At 45.3% G+C, this 22,764-nt stretch overlaps 1 protein-coding gene across 1 annotated transcript; it reads left to right on the top strand.

The window, feature by feature from the left end:
- The first annotated feature begins 975 nt into the window (after window positions 1-975).
- PRSS42 (protease, serine, 42) lies at window positions 976-15,162 on the top strand. Its single transcript, XM_012637982.1, has 5 exons — window positions 976-1,033; window positions 11,371-11,527; window positions 11,867-12,126; window positions 13,053-13,213; window positions 14,926-15,162. The coding sequence occupies exons 1-5, from the start codon at window positions 976-978 to the stop codon at window positions 15,160-15,162; spliced, it is 873 nt and encodes a 290-aa protein (XP_012493436.1).
- The last annotated feature ends 7,602 nt before the right edge of the window (window positions 15,163-22,764 follow it).

The raw sequence follows: 22,764 nt of genomic DNA, 5'->3' as shown, positions 1-22,764 counted from the left end.
GGCCTTGCCTTCTTCCTGAGTTCTATCCTCGTGGGGGCGGCTGTGGGCGTCACAGTCCACGACCCCTCGCTGGTCGGTGCAGCCTCCGTGTGCTGTGTGACGGTCCCCTCTCTGGGCCGGTGCCCGCCCCTCACCCGGGCTGCCCCGGTGAGAGCCCGGGGGACCCCCCACTGGCCCCCGCAGTTCCCCTGGACGCCCTGACTCAACCAGGTACTGAGGCTCAAGCCTCCCGCCTCAGGGCCCCGGCCAGGCCCCGCCCACTCTTGTTCCTCTTGGAACAAACACTCCAGTTTCTACTGGGAAAGCAGCGGGGGCCTGACCACCGCCTGTTTTTAATAAGGAGCTGGTATTTCCCCGAAATCGCCCGGCCGTGGCTGACCTCATGGGGTTGACGGCTGGCCTTGGGCCAGGGGAGGGAGCCGGCTCCCGTGTGAGCTCCTGGCCTTGCAGGGGGAGAAGCTCTGGTTTCTTGTCCCAGCTCAGCTGCTGGCTAATCCAAAAATCTACCCATCTATTTGTCTGCTGTGTGTGTAGCCCGGGCCCTGTACCCGCCAACCGGCTGCACCTCAGCCCTGCCCGGGGGCCTGTGTTCAAGCCCCGCTTTATTATACCTTGTGCGATACTGGCAAATTGCTTAATCTCTCACATCTTATAATATATCCTCCACTGTACAGTGGGACTGCTGTAGGGATTAGAGAGGGGACCAGTGCCGGGAGAGTAGATAGACCCCAGGAACATTTCCAGAGGTGCCGGAGGAGGGGGACTCTTGGGAGCTGAGGGGCGGAGATCAGGCCCTGGACTTCCCAGGGCAGCGGTAAGGGAGGGGCTTGGGGAATTGTCAGCCTGGGGGAAGAAAGGAACAACACAGGTGTCTGGGCAGAATGAGAGTGTTCATTGAAGGATCCGCAGAGGGGGCTGTGGGTACCCAGAGAAGGGGCACTTAGGTGGCGACATGGGAGGCCAGGATCTTAGGCAATGGCTTGGAAGCTGGAACCAGTGAAGGAGTGGAGTGGGGCAGGGGGACAGAATGGAGGTGAGTGGAACCAGGCAGTAGGGTTCAAAGTATCTTGGGTATCAAGGGGGACTCTGCCCCAGGCACTGTGGGGAGTGAGGGGCCTTGGGAGCTGGTCCAGAAATCCCATCTGTAATTGAGGGACAGAGACTGAGAGAGCCAGAGGGGGATGCAGGGTCCAGTAGGTGGGATGGAGACCAGAAGCCACAGAAGGAGCAGGGAGACAGAAAGAGGAGATGCGGTAGGCAAGGGGGCCGGGGCCGGACACTATGGTGGCTGGAGGATTTTGTTCTCTCTGGTGCCTGCACCTTCCAGATGCTTGGGGCCCTTCCTGAAAGTAACAACTATAACAACAATAAGGGTGACTAACATTTACTGAGCACTTAGTGTGTGCTGGGCAGTGCTCTAAGCTTTTATAGGTGTCAACATGTTCTATCTTCACTACAATTCTATTTATTTATTAATTCACTCAGGCATTCATTCATTCAATAGATGTTTATTGAATGCCTACTATGTGCCAGATATGTTCCCGGTGCTGGGAATACAGCAATAAACAAGTCAGACAAAAAACCCTGTCCACATAAAGTTTGCAGGAGGAAGAGTTTATGAAAGAGGAAGACAGCTAATATAATGTGAGTGTATCAGATTGTGAGAAGTGCTACAGAGAAAATGAGAGGAGGATTGGGGGATTGGGAGGGCAGGATGGGGGACACAATTTTGAGGGTATCCTGGAAAGGCCTCACTGAGGAGGTACTATTTGAGTATACACCAAATCTGCACCCTCCCCACCACCGCCACATCTTAGCCCACGAGCTGAGAATGTTTTTTACAGAAGAACATTTGCAATCAATTTCATGATAGGGAACACTAACATTGATGTTATCCCCCTAAAAGAATTCCATTCTTCTTCTTAGTAGACTTGTCCAAAAAGAAAAAAGTGGTTATTATATTTGAATTTCCTCAATAAAAAATTTGCAGAAATTTGTTTTCTTTCTTGTTATATAAATACATTAATATTCTCAATTTTGTTTCTCAGCCCACAAAGCCTAAAATATTTATGATCTGGCCCTTTACAGAAACGTTTGCTGACTCTGGCACAGACCCAGAAGGTGAGGAAGTGAGCTGTGTGGATATCTGGGGCCAGAAGGAACAGCCGGTGCAAAGGCCGGAGGCCTGAGCTGGTGATGAATGTCAAGGAGGCCGGTATGGCTGGAGCCCTGTGAGCAAGGAAGAGAGGGCACTAAAGGGGTAGAGGAACCCTGCCAGGTGGCACAAGGCCACATGGCGGTTCCTGAGTATTTTTAAAAGTGTGTGTAGCTATCATTAATGGAACATCTTTTTTTTATTATGTTTTCTAATTTGTTATTGATGCTGGGTAGGAAGTTGTTGGTTTTGTATGCTGATATTTTCCCCTAGCCCTCTTAGTTTATTCTCTTATAGTTTGATTAATTTTTCAGGCGGTTCATTTAGATTTGTTTTAGAGGACAATTGTATCTTCTGTAAATGATGCATTTTATGTCTTCCTGCCTATATATAACTCACTTTCTTTCTTTCCCTCACTCCTTTCCCCTCCTTCCTTCTCCTCCTTACCTCACTCCTCCCTTCCTCTTTCTTCCTTCCCCCACCTTTCCCCTCCTCTCCTTCTCTTCACCTCCCTCCCCTTTACTCCCTTCCCTTCCTCTTTTTCTAATTCTCTTCGCTCCCCTCTCTTCCTCATCTTTCCTCCTTTCCCCTCATAAATTGAGAGGTTAAGTTTTCACAAGAGCCTGAATGCGAGATGTCTCCATCATGTACCTTTGCTGGCCTCCCTGGGGTAGGGGCAGAAGCTTGGTCCCCTGTCTGGGCCTCAACGTGGGTGTGGGCACCCAGAGAGCCATGCATAGTCTCCAACGAGGGGAAGAGGAATGAACACCTGTGTCAATCAGAAGATGCTCTCTTGCAAGGAACAGAACATTGATGTCAAGTGGCTCCAAGAGTAAAGGAGACTGGTGGATGGTTGTCCCTGGACATTTCAGAGGTCAGGCAGTTTTGGTGGGTGTGCGCAGGTGTCTATTTTACTCCTCTGTGCTCTGCCATCCTTAGGGTCAATGACATCAAAGCCTGGCTCCTGTGAGCTTGCAGGGGGTCTACACCATCCCAGTGAGCCCACCCGGTTCCATTCACTCTCAGGGGATTCAGGTGTGTGGCTTTCTGCTAGAAGCTTCTTGAGAAGAGTGAGGAAACCTCTTCTTCTGAGGTGCTGGTAAACCTTTCCTGAGTCTCACTGGCTAGCACTGGGTTGCCTGCTATTCCTGACCCAATAGTTGTAGCCTTGGATGGGATAATGGTGAATATATCCATAGTTGGGCAATGGGGTGTCTTCTGTGCATCCCCAGGGCCTCTCGGAGACCTGTGGGCACCTAATGGAGGCAGGGAGTTACAGAGAGGAGGACTCTTGCCCGAGGCAGCAACCACCCTAAGATATTCGGCAAACACTGGGCTCCCACATGTAGATACACAGCTATGTATATAGCATGAGTTTTCTGCTGCTACCTTAATGGGCTCACGTGGTGTACGTTGTTCTTCCCTTTTGCATTTTTTTATTTAATTATTTAATTGTGTGCCTATTTCAGTGCAGGTTGTTCTATTGCATCCTTTTAACTGCTTCAGCATTTTCATCAGTAGGACTGTGTTTATTAGTTTTCTGTTGTGGCTGTAGCAAATTACTACAGACTTAGCGGCTTAAAACAATACACAGTAATTCTCCTACAATTCTGTAGGTTAGAAGTCTGAAATGAGTCTTAGATGGCTAAAATCAAGGTGTTGGCAGAGCCAGTTCCTCCTGAAGGATTACAGGAGAATCTCTTTCCTTGCTTTCTCAGCCTCTAGATGTCACCTGCATTCCTTGGCCCGTGATCCCCCTTCTTTCATCTTCAACTCCAGCAATGTTGCGTCTCTCTGACCCTTCCTCAGTAGTCACATCCACCTGTGACTACAGCCAAGAAAGGTTCTCCACTTTTAAGGACTCATATGATTAGCTTGGGCTCACCCAGATAGTCTAGGATAAAATCCCCATTTCGAGGTCCTTAACCTTAATCGTATCTGTAAAGTTTCTTTTACAATGTAAAGTAACATATTCTCAGGTTTTGGGGAAATAAACACAGGTGTACAAGTATCTGTTTGAGTTCTTGCTTTCAGTTCTGTGGAGTATATACCTAGAAGTGGAATTACTGGATCATATGGTAATTCTCTTTTTAACTTCTTGAGGAATTGCCATATTGTTTTCCACAGTTGCTGCACCATTTTACGTTCTTACCAGCAAGGCACATGGTTCCAATTTCTTAACATCCTCTCCAACATTTGTTCTTTTCTTTTATTAATCATCCTAATGGGTGTGAAGTAGTATCTCATTGTGGTTTTGATTTGCATTTGCCTAATGATTAATAATGTTGAGCGTCTTTTCATGTGTTTAATGGCCATTTATGTATCCTCTTTGGAGAAGTATCTATTCATAAATTTCTTTGCCCATTTTATTTGGTTTGTTTTTGTTGTTGTTGAGTTGTAGGGGTTATTTACATATTCTGGATATTAACCCCTTATCATGTATATGATTTGCAAATATTTTCTCCCATTCTGTGGATTTTTTTACTCTCTTGATAGTGTCCTTTGTAGCACAAAAGTTATTAATTTTTTTTTGAGACAGAGTCTCGCTTTGTTGCCCTGGCTAGAGTGAGTGCCGTGGCGTCAGCCTAGCTCGCAGCAACCTCAAACTCCTGGGCTCAAGCGATCCTACTGCCTCAGCTTCCCTAGTAGCTGGGACTATAGGCATGCGCCACCATGCCCGGCTTATTTTTTCTATATATTTTTAGTTGTCCAGCTAATTTCTTTCTATTTTTTTAGTAGAGACGGGGTCTCGCTCTTGCTCAGGCTGGTCTTGAACCCCTGAGCTCAAACAATCCACCTGCCTTGGCCTCCCAGAGTGCTAGGATTACAGGCGTGAGCCACCGTGTTCGGCCAAGTTATTAATTTTTATTAAATCAAATTTATCTATGTTTTTTCTTTTGTGCCTATGCTTTTGGTGTCACAGCCAAGAAATTATTGCCAAATCCAATGTCATGAAGATATTCCCCTATATTTTCTTCTAAGAGTTTTATAGTTTAACTCTTACATGAGGTTTTTGATCCATTTTGAGTTAATTTTTGTATATGGTGTAAGGTAAGGGTCCATTCTTTTGCATGTGGATATCCAATTTTTGGGGTACCTTTTTTTTTTTTATTAGAAACAGGGTCTTACTCTGTCACCCAGGCTGGAGTGCAGTGGTGTGATCATAGCTCATTGCATCTTACATCCTCCAACTCCTGGGCTCCAGTGATCCTCCTGCCTCAGCCTCTGGTGTAGTGGGACTACAGGTGCACACCACCATGCTTAGCTAATATCTTGTAATTCTTTTTATTTTTGTAAAATCAGTAGTAATGTTCCCACTTTCATTATCTTCATTTTCAAAAAATAGCTTTGCTGCTTGTAATATTCTGGATTGACAGTTTTTTTCTTTCAGCTCTCTGAGTAAGTTGTTAGACTGCCTTCTGGCCTCCACTTTGTTCTGATAAAAACTCATATGTAATCTTATTATGCTTCCCTTTTATGTAATGAGTCATTTTTCTCTTCCTCCTTTCAAGATTTTCTCTTTATCTTTGGCTTTCAATATTTTGACTATGATATGTGGTTGTAGATCTCTTTGAGTTTATCCTACTTGGGGTTCATTGAGCTTATTGGATGTGTAGATTAGTGTTTTTCATCAAATCTTGGAAATTTTCAGCCATTATTTCTTCAAATATTTTTAAATTTCTGTCTCTTTCTCCTCTCCTGGTACTCCCATTATGTATATGTTTGTGTGTTAATGGTGTTCCACTTTATCTGAGATTCTGTTCACTTTTCTACATTCAATTTTTGTTTTTGTTTCTTCAGATTGTAAATCTCTAATGATCTGTCTTCAAGTTTATTAATCCAACTCAAGTTTACTGTTGAGGTCATCTCATGAATTTTTTTTTTTAATTCAGGATATTATGGCTGTACAAATATTTTGGTTACATGAAATGTGTTTGCCTCGCTCAAGCCAGGGTTACAAGTGTGTCCTTCCCCCATACAGTGTGCCCCGTTTTCATTAGCTGTGGGTTTACCCCCCAACCTCCTCTACCCCCACCCCCCTACCTGATGGTTCAATTTCCTTTTTGAAGATTTCTCTTTTTAAATATTCCCTATTTGATGAGTCATAATTATCATACCTCCCTTTAAGTATTTATACATGCTTTTCTTTAGTTCTTTGAACATACATAAAATGATTGTTTTCAAGTCTTTGCCTACTATGTTTAACATGTGGGACCCCTCAAAGACAGTTTCTATTACTTGCTTTTTTCCCTGTGACTTTGTCAAACTTTCCTGTTTTTTTGTATGTCCTACAATTTTTTCATTTAAAGAAGACATCTTAGATAATATATTGTGGCAAATCCAGACACCAATTGCTGCCCTTTTCTCCCCCTTGACTTGCACTGTTGTTGTTTTGTCATTTTTTTAAATTTGTTTTTAAAATTTGTTTAGTGGGTGAGATAATTCTATGAAGTCTATTTCCCTTTCAATTTTCAGCCTTTGATATCCCTGCTCAGATTTTTCCCCTTTATTTTTATATTTTAGCCTGGTTTCCTACGGTTTATTTCTGAATTAGTATAAGCCACTTATTGCTTGATGGCTGTGTGTAAACCCCCTTAGTCATTTTTATTTTCACTATTTACCATTGGATATGTGTGTGGCTTGGAGTTTAGGGAATTTACTATTTTCCCACATGTTCAGCCAGGGACTAGTAGCTTAGAAGTTCTCTCTCCATTTGCTCCTGAGAAGACACAGCCTTGGAAATGTGCACAGTCTTTCAGCCCACTAGGGATAAGTACGATTTTATTTTTAGGCCTGGCTTACTAGGAGTTGTCCCTAGGTCAGAGTAGCTTGTTGTTCAGGCAGTATTTGGCTAGAGGTTATACTTAAGTCCATTGAGCCGGCAAAGTCTCTGCCCTTGCTGACAGATCTGTTTGTGGCTTGGGAAATGCATTTAAATCTGCTCTACTTCCTGCTCTTATTTTTCCTGAGTTGGTATATCCTGGTACATGCACAGTGTTTTAGATCCTTAGGGATATATGTGATCCTAGGGACTCTGTTTGGTTGTCTCTTTCACTGGTTTTCTCCCGTTAAGTTTCTGGCTGGGTTGGTATTACACTTTTTGTTGCTAGTATCAGGGAGCTATTAATACTAACCTTCTCTTAATTGTGCATCAGGTAGATCTCCATTGTTTTTAACAATACCCTTAGGTATGGACTTCTCAGTCCTTTGTTCCAAATAAATTCAGTCATCTGAGGCACAGCTGCAGAGCACTTGTCCTTCCAGCCTGCCCGTCCTCCTGGGCAGAGTATTTGTGCCACTGCACTAGAGTGCGGGAATGGGGATGGTAGTCCGCTTCTAATGGAATTTAATCTCTGTTCTGTAAGTGGGCACTGGGGAGGGAGATGGTATCCATTGGTCTTCTCACTTGTCCCTTCCAAGGTGGAACCTCTGACCTGTGACTAAAGTGGGATGGGACAACTGGCCCAGCAATTCTTTGCCTTCTTTGTCTGGGCTAAAGCTTTTGCCCTATGAGTAGGGGCTAAGTGGGAGAAGGGAGCTCCAGTTCTCTTGGTCACGTCTACTAAAACAGAGCAAATGGATCTTGGGAGAATGATGCACTAGCAACCTGATTCCCCTGGGGTGAAACCATAGCTGGGGGGAGAGGGAGCTAGTTAGCCCCCATCTTCTTGGCTACACTTGCCCAGAGTAGAACTCCAAAATATGGAACTGAGGAAGGGGTATGGAAGCAGGTCATGGCTCAAATGCCACAGCCTGTTGCTGTTTTTACCAGGATTTAGTAGATTTTTTTTGATAAATGTTTCTCAATTTTCTGTATGCCTTAGGACAATTCACAGAGACTTTAAATGATTGTTTTTTAAAAATAATTTTCACCAATTAGTATTTTCTCTAGAGAGGGTCAGCCAAGTTCCTCACACACCCATTCTGAAAGTCCAAAATCAAAGTGTTTTTTAAAAAGATTTCCAAACATTTGGCAATTTTCAAGATATTTTTCTGTTATTGGCTTCTAATTTAATGCTCTTATGACTGGAGGACACATTTTGTATGGTTTTAATTCTTTTGGATTTGTTAATGTTTGCTTAATGGCCTATAACATGCTCTATTTTGGTGTAATTCCACGCACACTTGAAAAAATGTATATTCTGCTGTTGTTAGGGTATTGTGTAAATGTCAATTAGATCTAATTCATTGATAGTTTTTTTAAACAGGTATTATATATAATTACTGTGTACTTGTTCTATCAACTATTGAGAAAGACATGTTCAAGCCTCAAATTCTAATTATGGTTTTCTTTTTCTCCTTGTTCCATGTATTTTGAAGATCTGTTTCTTGATACATTTAGGTGCATACACATTTAGAATTTTGGCTTCTTGGTGCATTGATCCCTTTATCATTATGTAATCAATGTTTCTTTTTATCCCTGATATTCTTTGTTCTGATGCTTACTTTGTCTAATAGTAATATAGCCACTTCTTTTGATTAATACTTGCATCCTATAACCTACCCATATCTTTATATTTAAAGTAGGCCCATAGTCGAGCCTTGATTTTTAAAAAATCCAATCTGATGATTACTGTCTTTTAATGCATGTGATAGAACATGAACACAAATTAACAGAATTATTAATTCATTTAACAGAACATTTATACTTATAATGTAAGTAAAATATGGTTAGATTAAACTTTACCATCTTGCTAGTTGTTTTCTATTTGCTCCATCTCTGTTTCTCTTTTCCTCTGTTTCTGCTTTCTTTTAAGTTAACAGAGTTTTTTAAATGATTCTATTTTATCTTCACTATTGTCTTATTTGTAGTTATTTAAAATGTCCCTTGAGTTTACAGGATATATTTTTAATTAATTGCCCTCTTCCTACAAATAATAGTATCTGCTTTTTATGTAGTGCAAGGACCTTATAATAGTATCCTCCCTATTCCTCTCTCCTATCCTGCATTAGTATTCTATTGTTGTCTGTACTATGGTAAAATCATTCTGATAACTAATGTTAACTAACTAACTTAGTTGATAACAAACTTGTTTGAATCACAAGTAATGTCAAGCTTCTTTATATAGTTACTGTGCTGTCAAAAGTTAAACTAAGAAATAACGTAACTATTTCCACACAGATTTAAAGTGGATATAGTTTCTGAGCTCTCTGCTATAGTTCCAGAAGCAGTTTTTAGACTTTAGAAAGAGTGAGACGCCAAAAATTTAACTGGGGCACATTTGGATAGATTCAGGACATCCCAGCCACATTGAACCTCTCTTGCTAACAGAAGTAGTGTTTCCTTCCACTTGGTAAGGCTGGTCCTCTCCACCTTAGAGATACTGTATTGACTTCATCTGAGGAAGTTACATGATAAGGGTATGCTAAATCTCTACCTGTACCACCCCAGTCAGTCTTCACTGCCTCTAGACTGAATAATAACTAGAGTCAGAGCCCATGCTATAGGACAGGTGCAAAGTATAACTATAACCCAAGAGGAAATGGCTCCCTTACAAAAAGGACGGCAGTATTTTGCTAATTTACATGGGAAGGAAACTGGGGGAAATGTATGGCATTGGATTTTAAGGACTTTTGATTGGGGAGGCTTGGACCCAAATTTACTAGGAGTACACTTACCAGAAATTCTATGTTCAGATTTCTGGCTCAGACAAGTGAGAGTGATTCTACATGGTTACCTGGTTGTTTTAAACATGAAGTCAATGGTGGCCCACACTAGGCCACCAAGGGTGATATGTCAGAAATTCCTAGTTTAATGTAGAGAAAGAGTTACAGAGAAGAGAATATTGGAATGGATTCATGATGTATGACCTGTGCGCCCGCTCCTCTGACCTCCAAGAAGGCCTTAGAGAATGCCCCCTTCACCAAGATCTTGAAAAATCAATTGTTGAGGAATGACTCATCCTTGAAAAACACTGTAACGGCTGTCCTATTTTGACCAGGAAAAAGTGGGAAGCACAGCAATTCAAAATTTGTTATTGTTGTTGTTTTTCCCCTGATTTCAAGAGGAATGTTAAAACCCAAAGAGGCAGAGGCTTGGTGGAAGCATGTGGGCAACAAAGACAAAAGGATGAGTTACCAGAATAAACATCAGGGACGCAGAGCTAATAAGACTAAATTGACCTGCAGGTGTCTTTGGTGGTGGCTAATTTTTACGATGTCCCTATGACTGAAACACAGCCTACTCCTTTGTCTAACCCACTTAATCTATATAGTCATCCTACCCCAAAATCTCAGTCTAGTGAATGAAGCCCTGATTTGAGGAAGCATCAGGGAAAATTAGGGCTTCTCGACTAATTCCCAGCCGGCCCATCCTCACCAGCTCCAGGCCAGGTACCACACAGGAAAGGGCAGGGGCATCAGGAAACACCGCCTTTTAAGTGCGGACTCTGAATTGGGAAGTCTCTATCAAGGAGAGTTTCCTCAGAAGGACCCTAACACCTTGGTTTTGGGCGGGGTCCTGGCTGGACAGTCTTCAGTGAGGATCTGAGTGAAGCTGAGAGGGTGACATTTCTCACTCAGACAAGGAACCTGAAAGCGCAAGGGTGCGCCGTTTCCGCCCGTCCATGTCCGTCCGTCCATTTCCGCCCGTCCATTTCCGCTCTGCCGAAGGCCCTGTCCGGTGCGAAGGCCCTGCCTGATCCCCCATCGGTGCCTGTGGTTCCAGCCAACACCAGGGCAAGGCGCGAGCTGCCGCGAGGGGGCGCCACGAGAGGGACTGCCGGTACCCATGGCCTCTGCGGGCGTCCGCTCCCTGGGCCTCCTGGCCTGGCTCCTGATCCTTCAGCCTGGGCTCCGCGAGGCCCCAGCGGGCAGGCCGGAGCCACCGCTCTCTCCCTCCCCTCCCCCCTCAGGGGGCCGCGAGGAACCGGGAGCAAACAGGTGGCAGCCACCACCTTTAGGGGCTCAGGGATCTCCAATGGCCCTCAAATCCTCTTTGTTTACGTTTACCCCAGGTGACTCTTGGCGTGCAGGGTCCTGGGATGGGGCTGAGGCGCCCAGGGTTGGGGCGGGGGCTACCTGGGAGCCTGGGAGGCTCTGCGCTGGGAAGTCTGTGGCCCCGGAATCTAAAGCGCTGCCCTAGAGTCCAACAGGACGTGGCCTCCTTCTTGGCTGTCTTTGGGGCCTGTGGTACTTTCCCCGGGAAGCCCTGGGCGCAGGGGAGACAGGCCCTGCGTCTTTCAGTTGTTCTTCTGACACTGTGCTCACCCCAGCGTGTGGCCGTTCCTTCCTGAAAATCGTGGGAGGAGTGCATGCAGAGGAAGGAAAGTGGCCCTGGCAGGTGAGCGTGAGGATCAACGGCAGGCACATCTGCGGAGGCTCCCTCGTCACGTCGAAGTGGGTGGTGACTTCGGCCCACTGCATTATGGGGTGAGGGATGACAAGTGGAGATGTGAGAGTTCTGGAGTCAGTCCTGCCCTCCTCAAACACCCACTGAGTTCTACTGCCCTGGCAGATTGACAAAAAACGAAATAAAACACACGCAATAAAATGGGAGGGGTTCTGCCTCTGTCACCTTGTTACTAGGAATATTTAAGGGGCAGGCAAACCAATTTTTAGAGTGATCAAGGAGGGGTTTTTGGTGAGGGAGATAGGGTGATAGAGAGTGGCAAGGGAGGTTGGGTGTTTGGGAAACATCTGAAATGTGTGGAAAAGGCACAAGTGATGTTTCCCAGGGTCTCTATGAAGGACATGTTCTCTCTCCCACAGCCGTTTCCGTTACAGTGTCAAGATGGGAGATCGGAGTATCCATGAGAAAAACACAAGTCTGGTGGTCCCTGTTAAAAACGTCATTGTCCACCCTCAGTTTGCAACTTTTACAACCGTTGAAAATGACCTTGCCATTCTCAAGCTCCTCTACTCTGTGAATTTTACTTCCAACATCCAGCCTATCTGCATCCCTCGGGAAACTTTCCAGGTGGAAGCTGGGACCAAGTGCTGGGTGACTGGATGGGGCAAAACAAAAGAAGGCGGTGAGACTTCAAGGCAGGAGGCAAACTCAGGGCAGAGGGGAGGCAGCCTTATCCCTAGAGTGGACATGAAGGCTTAAGGGAGGGATAGGGAGGTAGACTGCCTGGCAAGTGGCAGGTGAGTAAGGGGGAAGCAGTTTAGCAGCACTCAGGGTAATGGTTCCTGATTGGCTTGGGTCACCCCAGAAACTGGGTTGGGTTCTTTTGTTGCAACACAAATATTTGATAGCCATTTAGGAAAGTTGCTTGTCCTGGGAACTGGAGTTGCTCAACTAGGAGAAGAAACATATGGGCAAAGTCTCCTGCAGATTTTGTGGGGCCCTGTGTTCAACTGGTTTGGGGGTATTTTTAGGTTCTTTGGAGACAGAGCCAGATGCTCTGGAGTTCTCTTGAGGGCGCATTTTTGCTCAGGGGGTGATGAGCTGTCTGCCAATCAGAGCTGCTCCTCACTGGAAGTACCTGCTTAGGTGGTTAGGGAACTTCCCGTCCCTGGAGTGTAGGGAGAGCCAGAAGACCCCTGTTTGTGAGGTGCAGGGCCTCCTATCCCTGGGGAGAGGCTGGATTTGGAACCTTTGGGGCACTACCTGTCTGGTGATCCTGCTCTAGAAAGTAAAGATGCTTTATTGATGCACAGGACACCCTGTCACTATTATTATACTACTGATACTTGGAGTGACAGGTGCTTGGTTTTGATTTTTCAAGCTGGCAAGGTCTTGCCTTTCCCTTTTCTGAAATATTCTTCCTGCTCCTGTCTTGATTTTGCTTCTTACATCCTCCTCTTCCCATGTCAACTTTGGGCCTCAGTTTCCTCCTTTGTCAAATTGTGGCAATACTCACTGTCCTGCCTTCTTCCGGGAGGACACTGGGTGTTTGGGGGCTTACTGTCCACTTGTGCAGATCCACACACTACTCATCTTCTTTGTTAGTGGAAAATCTTCCAGCAGAAATTCTCCAGGAGGTGGAGGTACAGGTCATCCGCTATGAAAAATGTAATGAGATGATGCAGAAGATCTTGTCATCTGCTAGGGATATAGTACAAAAAGGGATGCTCTGTGGCTATGGAGGAAAAGGAAAGGATTCTTGTCAGGTAAGTTCATGGGCCCTTTCCTCCCAGGTGGTAGGGCCTGGGTTATTCGCTACCTCCTCTATTCACTCCGTTGAGTTAAGGAGATTCATGGAGAGAAACCTGCCATGGCTCTCCTGAGCTGACCTGGCCTGTTCCTTCAAAAGTGAACAGCTCTCACTGCCTGGGGGCACTGCTGGAGTGTGGGAAAGTTGGGGGTGGGTCATGCTAATAATATACATTGCATTAATTGAGTTCTTCCTTTGTGACACTCACCATGCCAATGTGAGCATTAACCCACGTTATCTCAGTTAACCTACATCACAACCCTGTGATACAGACATCACACTCATTATACAGATGTGGAAGGTGAGATCCACAGACATTAGTTCCAGGTTCTGCTGTGAGTACCCGTAGGACTCCCAGGCCCACACTCTGCCCTCTGCATCAAGCTGCCTTCCTGAGTTGGAGGCATTTGAGCCAGGTCTTGGAGGATCAGTGTTTGGACTTCTTAGAAAGAGGAGAACGGCACTGGAGGGAGAGAGAATAGCGTATACAGCAGCTCAGAGGTCTGAGGGAACTTGTCACATCCAAGAAACATTTTACACCTTTCGAGCAATGAGGTAGCAAATGTGGCCAGAGAAGCGCGCTGGAGTCAAAATATGTGCAGCTTGGAATGCTGCTCCAAGTTTCTAGATTTCACTCTGGCAGGACCTGGGAGGCGGGGCTGGGTGAGCCCGATCAGAGTTGCCTTTTAGATAAATGAGTCCCTGAGCTGTGTGGTGCATGGGCTGAAGTCCAGGAACTTGTTTTCATTATCTGGCAGTGAAAAATTGAGTCCCAGGCAGTGCCTGGGGCATTGAGGCACATGAAGGTGTGCTCGAGGTCGTATCTTGGTTCTTGGTGACTGACTGCATGTGGGGCTGGGGTGGGGGAGAGTTTGACCTTGCGTTTCTGTCTGAGGTAGTTCGTGGTGGGGCCACCAGAGCAGGTTTGGGAAAGGACACACAGAGTTATGCTTTCGTTGGTGTGTGTAGGATGTCTGAGAGTGGAACATAGAATGTGGAGGGTGCTGGCTATATAAATGAGGAGCTCTGGAGAAACTGGAAAATGTGAGGATTTAGCCCTCTGCGTGGGGCTGCCATGCGGAGGTGATATCCAAAATGTTTAACAACCACTGTGGTTTGGAAAATGACCAGTCATAATTTCTTCAGAGGATATTAAAGTTTTCCCATTAACTTTTCTCTTTTTTTCTTGTTTATTTATTTTAGAGACAGGGTCTCCCTCTGCTACCCAGGCTGGAATGCAGTGGTGTGATCATAGCTCATTGTAACCTGAAACTCCTGGGCTCAAGGGATCCTCTCACCTCAGCCTCCCCAGTACTAGGACCATAGGCGCGCACCAACACCCCCAGCTGATTTTATTTTTTGTAGAGACAGGGTCTTGATATTTTGCCCAGGCTGGTCTCAAACTCCTGGCCTCAAGTGATCCTCCTGCCTCGACCTCCCAAAGTGCTGGGACTACAAAGTGTGAGCCACCACGCCTGGCCAAATTTTCAGTTCCCATGTTCACATATTCAGTTCTCATATTCCCAGAGACCTGGGCCTGATGGGGCCTTTGACGTGCCAGGGGGAGCCCTGTGTGTGCCTGTCCCCCCAGCTCCTTGCAGTGCAATCGGCCTGCTTTGATGTGGATCCTATTCTGTTTCTGAAGTTTCTTTCTTTCTCTTTCTCCAGGGAGATTCTGGGGGCCCCATGGCCTGTGAATATAATGACACGTGGGTCCAAGTGGGGATTGTGAGCTGGGGTATCGGCTGTGGTCGTGAAGGAATACCTGGAGTTTACACAGAAATTGCTTTCTACAGCAAGTGGCTGGTTGCAGTGGTGAACCAGTCTACCTCTTTGTATTCGGTGGTGTTCCTCATCTTACTCCTATGCTTTGTGCAGTCCCTGGGCATCTTGGTGACTCCATGATGGCCCCAGCCCACTCCCCTCCTGTTTCTGAGTCTCAGACTTAGGTATCCTCTTTGACCAACCTCCTGCTCCTTCTCTGTGCCCTTTCCTCAAATCCCAGTTGTGATCCACTGGCCCTTTGGAGATCCACACAAGCGAGCATGGCAGGGAGACTGGGGCCTGGAAAGTGTCCCTGCTGGGTACTCCTGTCACCTGCCTTGGCCACCCCTACACCTGGGCTATGCTCTGCCTGGTGGGAAGGAGGGAATGAACCGATGCCAGCTAGGGGGCCAGCCGACTTGCCAGGTGAGGTGTGATGACTCATCGCCATCTTGGGGAACAGCTGCCAAAGAAGAGACACCATCAACGGTGAAACAAGCATTAGACCTGGCCCTGGTTTCAGGGCTCTCACCTGAGACTTTGTGAAACCAGTCAGTTTGGTGATCGCTCAGAGAGTGAAGGAGGCGTTGCCAGGTCCCTGCAGAGATGCGAGGCCTCGAATACATATGGCTCAGTCGTCTGGGGTTGGGAGAAGCTCCCCTGTACCCCACTGTGGATCCATCTGTGAGTGGACAGCCTCTGCCACACAAGCCCTCTTGGGATGACCCATTCTTGACAACCCCTTCCTCAGTGCCCTAGCGGTCACATCCAGGGACACCCCATGTTGTTTTGAGACAGTTATAGAGTGCAGTTATCAGAAATCACCTGAATAAAAAATGTTTAGAGAATCTCCTGTGTGTTCTGCATTTCTACTGGCCTGGAGGTTGGGGACACTGAAGAGAACTTACTTACCTCATGTTAAGCTTAGGAAAATGTTGATGGTTCTTTTTAAATCATAGAGTGAGAGGGGAGGCCTCTGCCTACCCTGATGTGAGCTGGACAAATGGTTTTAGAAAGTTGGATTCTGCTGTTTGTGTTCCTGCTAACAGGCAAAAACCCAAACTCTATAAAATAATTTAAAGATTTTTATTCTGAGCCTAATATGTGTGACCATGGTCTGGGGAACCATGCCCGGGAAGTCTTGAGCAAGCTTTCCTGAGGTGGTTGGGCTACAGTTTGGTTTTACACATTTTAAAGAGACAGGAATTGCAGGTCAAATTATACATCAGTACATGGAAGTTATATATCGGTTTGGCCTGAAAAGGTGGGACATCTCCAAGGGGTAGGGGTGTATAGGTTATAGGTGGGTTCAGAGATTCTTTGATTTGTAATTGGTTAAAGAAATAAAGCTTTTGGCCGGGCGCGGTGGCTCACGCCTGTAATCCTAGCACTCTGGGAGGCCGAGGCGGGTGGATGGCTCAAGGTCAGGAGTTTGAGACCAGCCTGAGCAAGAGTGAGACCCTGTCTCTACTAAAAAATAGAAAGAAATTAGCTGGACAACTAAAAATATACATATAGAAAAAATTAGCCGGGCATGGTGGCACATGCCTGTAGTCCCAGCTACTCGGGAGGCTGAGGCAGGAGGATTGCTTGAGCCCAGGAGTTTGAGGTTGCTGTGAGCTAGGCTGATGCCACAGCACCCTAGCCCGGGCAACAGAGCAAGACTCTGTCTCAAAAAAAAAAAAAAAAAAAGAAATAAAGCTTTGTGTAAAGGCTTGAAATGTTTGAAGTTAAGATAAGGAAGTCTGTTAATCAGAGACAAGCCACAATATCTATTAAGGAAATTGATGGCCTGCAGGTGATTTAACCTTTGCTCCACATGGCCTTAGGTCCCGTTAATAATTTAGTATCTTATTGTCTGAGGGCTATCTGACCTCCCTTCCCTTCATGGCCGGGAACTCAGTTTTAAGGGTTTTCTGGGGTCCCCTTGGCCACTGGGGGCCTGTTCAATAGGTATGAGGGGCAGGGTAGAGTTTATTTTAGTTCACACTCCCCATAACCATCAGCATTTCCACATGGAGATTTGTAGCTGAGTTTGCTAGTATTGCACTGGGAAGGAGGAAGGGAGAGAGACTGGAAACCAGGGAGCGGTCAGGGCACTGCATCCCAAATTGCATCCTCCATTTCCTGCCTCTTTCTGCCCTTCCCTCTCCAGGTAGTAGAGTCTTGAGCACCAGATTGCTTTAGTAAGGCTCTGTGGAGATGATTAGGTTGGGTTGCTTACTGTGTCCAGTCTATTTCCCTCATTACCTTGTGGCCCCAGGGTAGCTCTTTGTAATGACGCAGAGCACTGCATTGTTCCCAGTTTCTTTTTTTGTTCGGGGACACTTTGAATTTGCCTCCTTTTAGGAAAGGATTGTTGTGTTTTCCATATGGAAAGAAGGTCCATGTGACTATTTAGGCAAATAAAGACTGGTAGAGATTGGTAATCATCTCCCCTGGTGCTTTCCCTTCCTTCTCAGCATGTATTAGTAGCTGATCAGAATAAAGACTACATTTCTAAGCCTCTTTTATCTCCAGGTGTGGCACGAGTTCTGGCCAAGTGGATATAAACAGAAATGTTAGTTGTGAATTCTGGGAAATATTCTTAAAGGGAGGCCAAGCTGTTCTTCATCCTTTTCTTCTCTCTTGGCTGGACTGTGCACATGGTGGCCAGAGTGTGAGCAGTCATCTTGGGACATGAAGAACACGCTAAGGTTATGCAACAACAATTTAAAAGGAACTTGGCTCCCTGGAATTTGTAAGGCTGCCGTTACAGCCCTTTATGCACAGAGAAGTAAGATTCATTTTTAATGAAACCACTGTCATCTGGGGTCTCAGTTACTCATAGAAAAACTTTATTCTAACGAATTCAATTTGTATCATCTGGAGCTTTATTTCTGGATTGTTATGAATATAGATCTTTTTAAGTCATTCTTTAGATTAAATTCTTAATTTCTACTTTTCTATATCTCATTGCTTCCTTCTCTATTCATTTTTTTTTAAACTAAGGTTAAAAGCTTATGTTTACATGGTTGTATTATCTCAATGTATTTCTAGATTCTTCTTTAGAAGTATAATTTATATATAGTAAAATGCACAGATTATAAAGTACAACTTTATGAGTTTTAATACATGTATACCTTATGTTAACATCACCCAAATCATGATAGAGAACATTTCCATTGTCAACCTAAATGGACAAAACTGAGAAACGTAATAAAATTTTAAAGAGTTTACTTGAGCCAAAATGAGGACAGCTGATCAGAAGAATTAGACCCAAGTAACCTCGGATATGAGCTCCATTTGGCCTTTGTTTCGGCAGGTTTTTTTATTTTTTTTTTATTTTCTATTTTTTTTGAGACAGAGTCTTGCTCTGTTGCCCAGGCTAGAGTGTTGTGGCGTCAGCTTATCTCAAACTCCTGGGCTCAAGTGATCCTCCTGCCTCAGCCTCCCAAGTAGCTGGGACTACAGGCATGCGCCACCATGCCCAGCTAATTTTTTCTATATATTTTTAGTTGTACAGATAATTTCTTTCTATTTTTTAGTAGAGACGGGGTCTCACTCTTGCTCAGGCTCGTCTTGAACTCCTGAGCTCAAATGATCCTCCTGCCTCAGCCTCCCAGAGTGCTAGGATTAAAGGCATAAGCCACTGCACCCGGCCTGTTTTAGCAGGTTTTTAAAGGCAAAAAGGGGGACAAGGAGTTACCTGATATAAAGTTGTTTGTCAGGAATTCTCATTGGTTTACAGAAATAACATTGATTACTGTGGTGATGGAAAAACCCAAACTCTGTAAAATAAAGAGGTTTATTCTGAGCCAGATATGTGCAACCGCAGTCCAGGGAACATGGTCTCAGGAGGTCTTGAGAAAATTCACACAGGGTGTCCGGGTTACAGTTTGTTAAGTAGATGGTGAGGGATTCTGGGTCTCCCAGGGACAAAAATGGGTACTGTTAACAGCCTTGGTACAATTGCTCCACCTGGGAAGGACAAGGATGGGTCCCAGGCCACCATCTTGGTCCTGCCCCACCCTAATCCTGCCCTGAGCTACTGCCATACCTGGAGGAGGAGGGAATACCCTACAAATCTGCCAATCAGAACTTAGCACACCAGCTGCAAAAGAATGCAGAGGGCTCTCTAGCCCACAAGCCAAGCAGCATCGGTAACACAGAGTCTGGAAATTGACCTAGAACAACCTGCATGTGTAGTAATGCAACTTCCAACTGTCCAATCAAAGTGGTTCCACAGTGATGTCTGAGCCACAAGGGAAGTCCCAATCTGGGAACTATAATACAAGACACAGACCATAACCAACTCCTTTTTGGCCCTTTCCTTTTGCTCTCGCTTAGCTGTGACAATGGGTCTGGTTCTCATCTGTGGCGTATGTATCATGCTCTGTAAACCTATATCTTGCTCTTGCTCTATAATCTTATCTGTCTCCCCTCGATAAACCTCATTTTCATGCTTGCCTTACTTTGGTGCGTCTGGTCATTCTTCAACCATGAGTGCGTCAAGAACCGACATTTCAGACTGAAACTTGATCATATTCATGGAGACAGGAATTAAAGGTAAAACCATAAATCAATACATCGAAGGTATACATTGATTTGGACTGAAAAGGGACATTTTGAAGCGGGGGCTTACAAGTCATAAGTGGGTTTTAGGGATTCTTTGGTTGGCAATTGATTAAAAGAGTTAAGCTTCGTCTAAAGACCTGGAGTCAGAAAGGAACGTTTGAGTTAAGATAAGGGAATCTTCTGTCATGTGATGCTACATCAGAATCAGGTTGAAAAGTAAGTCACATTATACTGGATTAATAAAAACCCATTTAATGAGATTTTATTGCTTGTAGGTGTGACTTACCAGGTCTCTTAGAAAGGAATTTGGGCAAGAGAAAAAAAAAAGGTTGGAGTTCAGTCCTCAAGTGATTGGCTATACATTACACAGGTTTGACGTCCAGCACGCCTGTGACATTGTTAGGTTAGTTCACAGTTACTTGTGGTAAGAGCAAGCAGCTTCAAGAGATGATTACTTAACTCCGAGGAGGAAGCAGAATGTGACTGCTGCCTCATTCCAATGCCTCTCTGAGTCAGATAACTTAGAGGAGGTTGGCATTCCTCAGCTAAAAGGTTTTTTTCTTTCTCACCATCACTCCAGGAAGTTCCTTTATGTTCCTTTCTAATCATCTCCTTTTTCCCAGAGATAACCACTATTCCGATAACTATCGATTAGAATTGCGTGGTATTGAATCTCATAAATGGAATCATGCAGTGAGTGCTCTTTTGTGTCTGGGTCCTTACCCTCCACACACTGTTTTTGAGATTCATCCATATTGTTATGTGTATCATTAGTTTGCTACCAAACCCCACATGGGTCCAGCCTAAATCTGGTTACTTGTTGCTGTACAGAGAGCCAATTATTGAGACAGCAAGGATTGCCAAGGAAGGAAGGAATTTTTTTTTTTTAATATGAGCGTTTTTATAAAGGGTTAAGGACAAGTTAGTGAGGAATGGTGAGTCTTGACATAACTCTTTCCAGTATCGACTTAAAAGTTCAAAGTCCAAATTCTTACTTGAGACTCAGTGTAAGATCCTGTCACCTATGAGCCTGTAAGATCAAAAACAAGTTATTTATTTCCAAGACACAATGGTGGCAAAGGCATCGGATAGACATTCCCATTCCAAAAGGGAGAAATTGGCCATAAGAAAGGGGAAACAGGCTCCCACCAGTCTGAAACCTACCAGGACAGATATTAAATCTTAAAGGTCCAAAATGATCTCCCTCGACTCTATGCCCCACATCCTGGGCACAATGGCATGAGGGCTGTGTCCTGAAGCCTCAGGCAGCCCTTCCTTCAAGGCTTTGCTGGGCACAGCTCCCATGGCTGCTCGCATGGATTGGTGCTTGCAGCTTTTCCAGGCTGAGGGTGTATGCCACTGGTGGCTCTACCACTCTGGGGTCTGGAGGGGAATGGCCCCTTTCTCATAGCTCTACCAGGTTGTGGCCCAGTGGGGATTTAGGTGGGGGGCTCCAACCCCACATTTACCCTGGAACTGCCCTAGTAGAGTGTCTCGGTGGGGCTCTGTCCCTGTGGCAGGCTTCAGTCTGGGCACCCAGACTTTTCCATATATTCTCTGGAATTTTGGTGGAAGCCACCAAGCCTCCACCACTCCCACATTCTGCACTCCTGCAGGCTTAATACTACATGGACGTTGCCAAGGCTTGTGCCCTCCAGAGCGGTGGCCTGGGCTGTACCTGGGGCTCTTTGAGCTGCTGCTGGAGCAGCATTCCCAGGTGGCATGGGGCAGTGATGTCCCTGGCCTGGACCCCCCAAAACAGTCTGTCCTCTTAGGCCTCTGGGCCTGTGATGGGAGGGGGGGCCTGGAGGATTTCTGAAATCCCTTCAGGGACTTTCCCCCATTATCTTGACTATTAACACTGGCTCCCTCTTAGTCATGCTCATCTCTCAAGCAAGTGGTTGTTCCACAGCTGGCTTGAATTTCTCACCTGAAAATGCTCTTTCCTTCTCTACCACTTGGCCAGATTGCAAGTTTTCTAAGTTTTTACGCTCTGCTTCCTTTTTAATTACAAGTTCCAACTTTAAGTCTTTCTGTAGCTCCCTTATCATATTTTTGTCACAACCACTTAACAAGGCTCTAAGGAGTTCCAAACATCCCCCTGTCGTCCTGTCTTCTTCTGAGCCCTCCGAACTCTTTTCCAATCTCTGCCTGTTACCCAGTTCCAATGCCACTTCCACATTTTCAGGTATCTTTATAAAGAATTTTATTTGGATTACCATTCTGCAGACTGTACAAGAAGCTTGGTTCCAGTATTTGCTTCTGGTGAGGGCTTCAGGGAGCCCCCAGTCAAGGCGCGAGGCAAAGGAGGAGCACAAGGCAAGGGTGGGAATTCGTATGCAGGTGGAGAAAGGACTCTCAATACAAAGATTAGGATAGAAAGAAGTGAAAAGTTTATTTCACTTTCTCTGAGGGAGAGAGAGAAAGAGAGAGAGGGGAAATGGCATGGTACCTGAAAGAAAGAAAGGGTGCTGAGGCCAAATGGCTTTGGGCCTTTTATTGGGGTTTGTAAAGGGGTAAAGAAAATTTATGCTGTGGACTGATTAGTGGGAGGCAGCTGTAAGATGTCAGGGTGTCTGTTTCTCCTGTTTTTTTTTTTTTCTTGGGGCTTCCTTTTCCTTTTGGATTTTGTTTGTTTTGGCTTGGCAGGATTTTACACTCCCTTTCTGTTTGCTCAGCTCTTTTCAAATGTGGTAAAAACATTTTCAGCAGGCAATGAGTTAATCTTAAAGACAGATGATTCGTCTCAAAAACAGTGAGTTAAATGTGGTACATCTTGGAGACAGTGAGTTAGGTAGTTTAGATTTTTCTCTGTTAGATATAGTTCATTAGCAAAGCCATCCTTTCAGAAGTGCCACATGGCGAGAGAAGGCATCAGCCCCGAGGGGGAAGTGCAAGGCTCTTTTAAACAATCGGATCTGGAGGTAACTCAGAGTGAGAGAGAACTCACTCATTACTGTGAGGGTGGCACCAAACTAGTCATGAGGGATCTGCCCCCCATGATGCACACACCTCCCACCAGTGCCCACCTGCAACACTGGGGATCAGATCTCATATCCTTCTCACGTCCCTTCCCAGTAGTCCCCAAAAGTCTTAACAACTTTATCTTGCAGAAATTCCACCCTTTTTGGGAAACAAGTTACAAGGTTCTGGTCATCAAACCCTATTGGTCTGGGAATCCAAAGC

This window comes from Propithecus coquereli, unplaced genomic scaffold (genome assembly GCF_000956105.1).
Source record: "Propithecus coquereli isolate 6110/MARCELLA unplaced genomic scaffold, Pcoq_1.0 Scaffold1, whole genome shotgun sequence".
NCBI lineage: Eukaryota > Metazoa > Chordata > Mammalia > Primates > Indriidae > Propithecus > Propithecus coquereli.
Note: the sequence above shows the minus strand (reverse complement) of the source record. Positions and strands in the feature narration are given on the sequence as shown.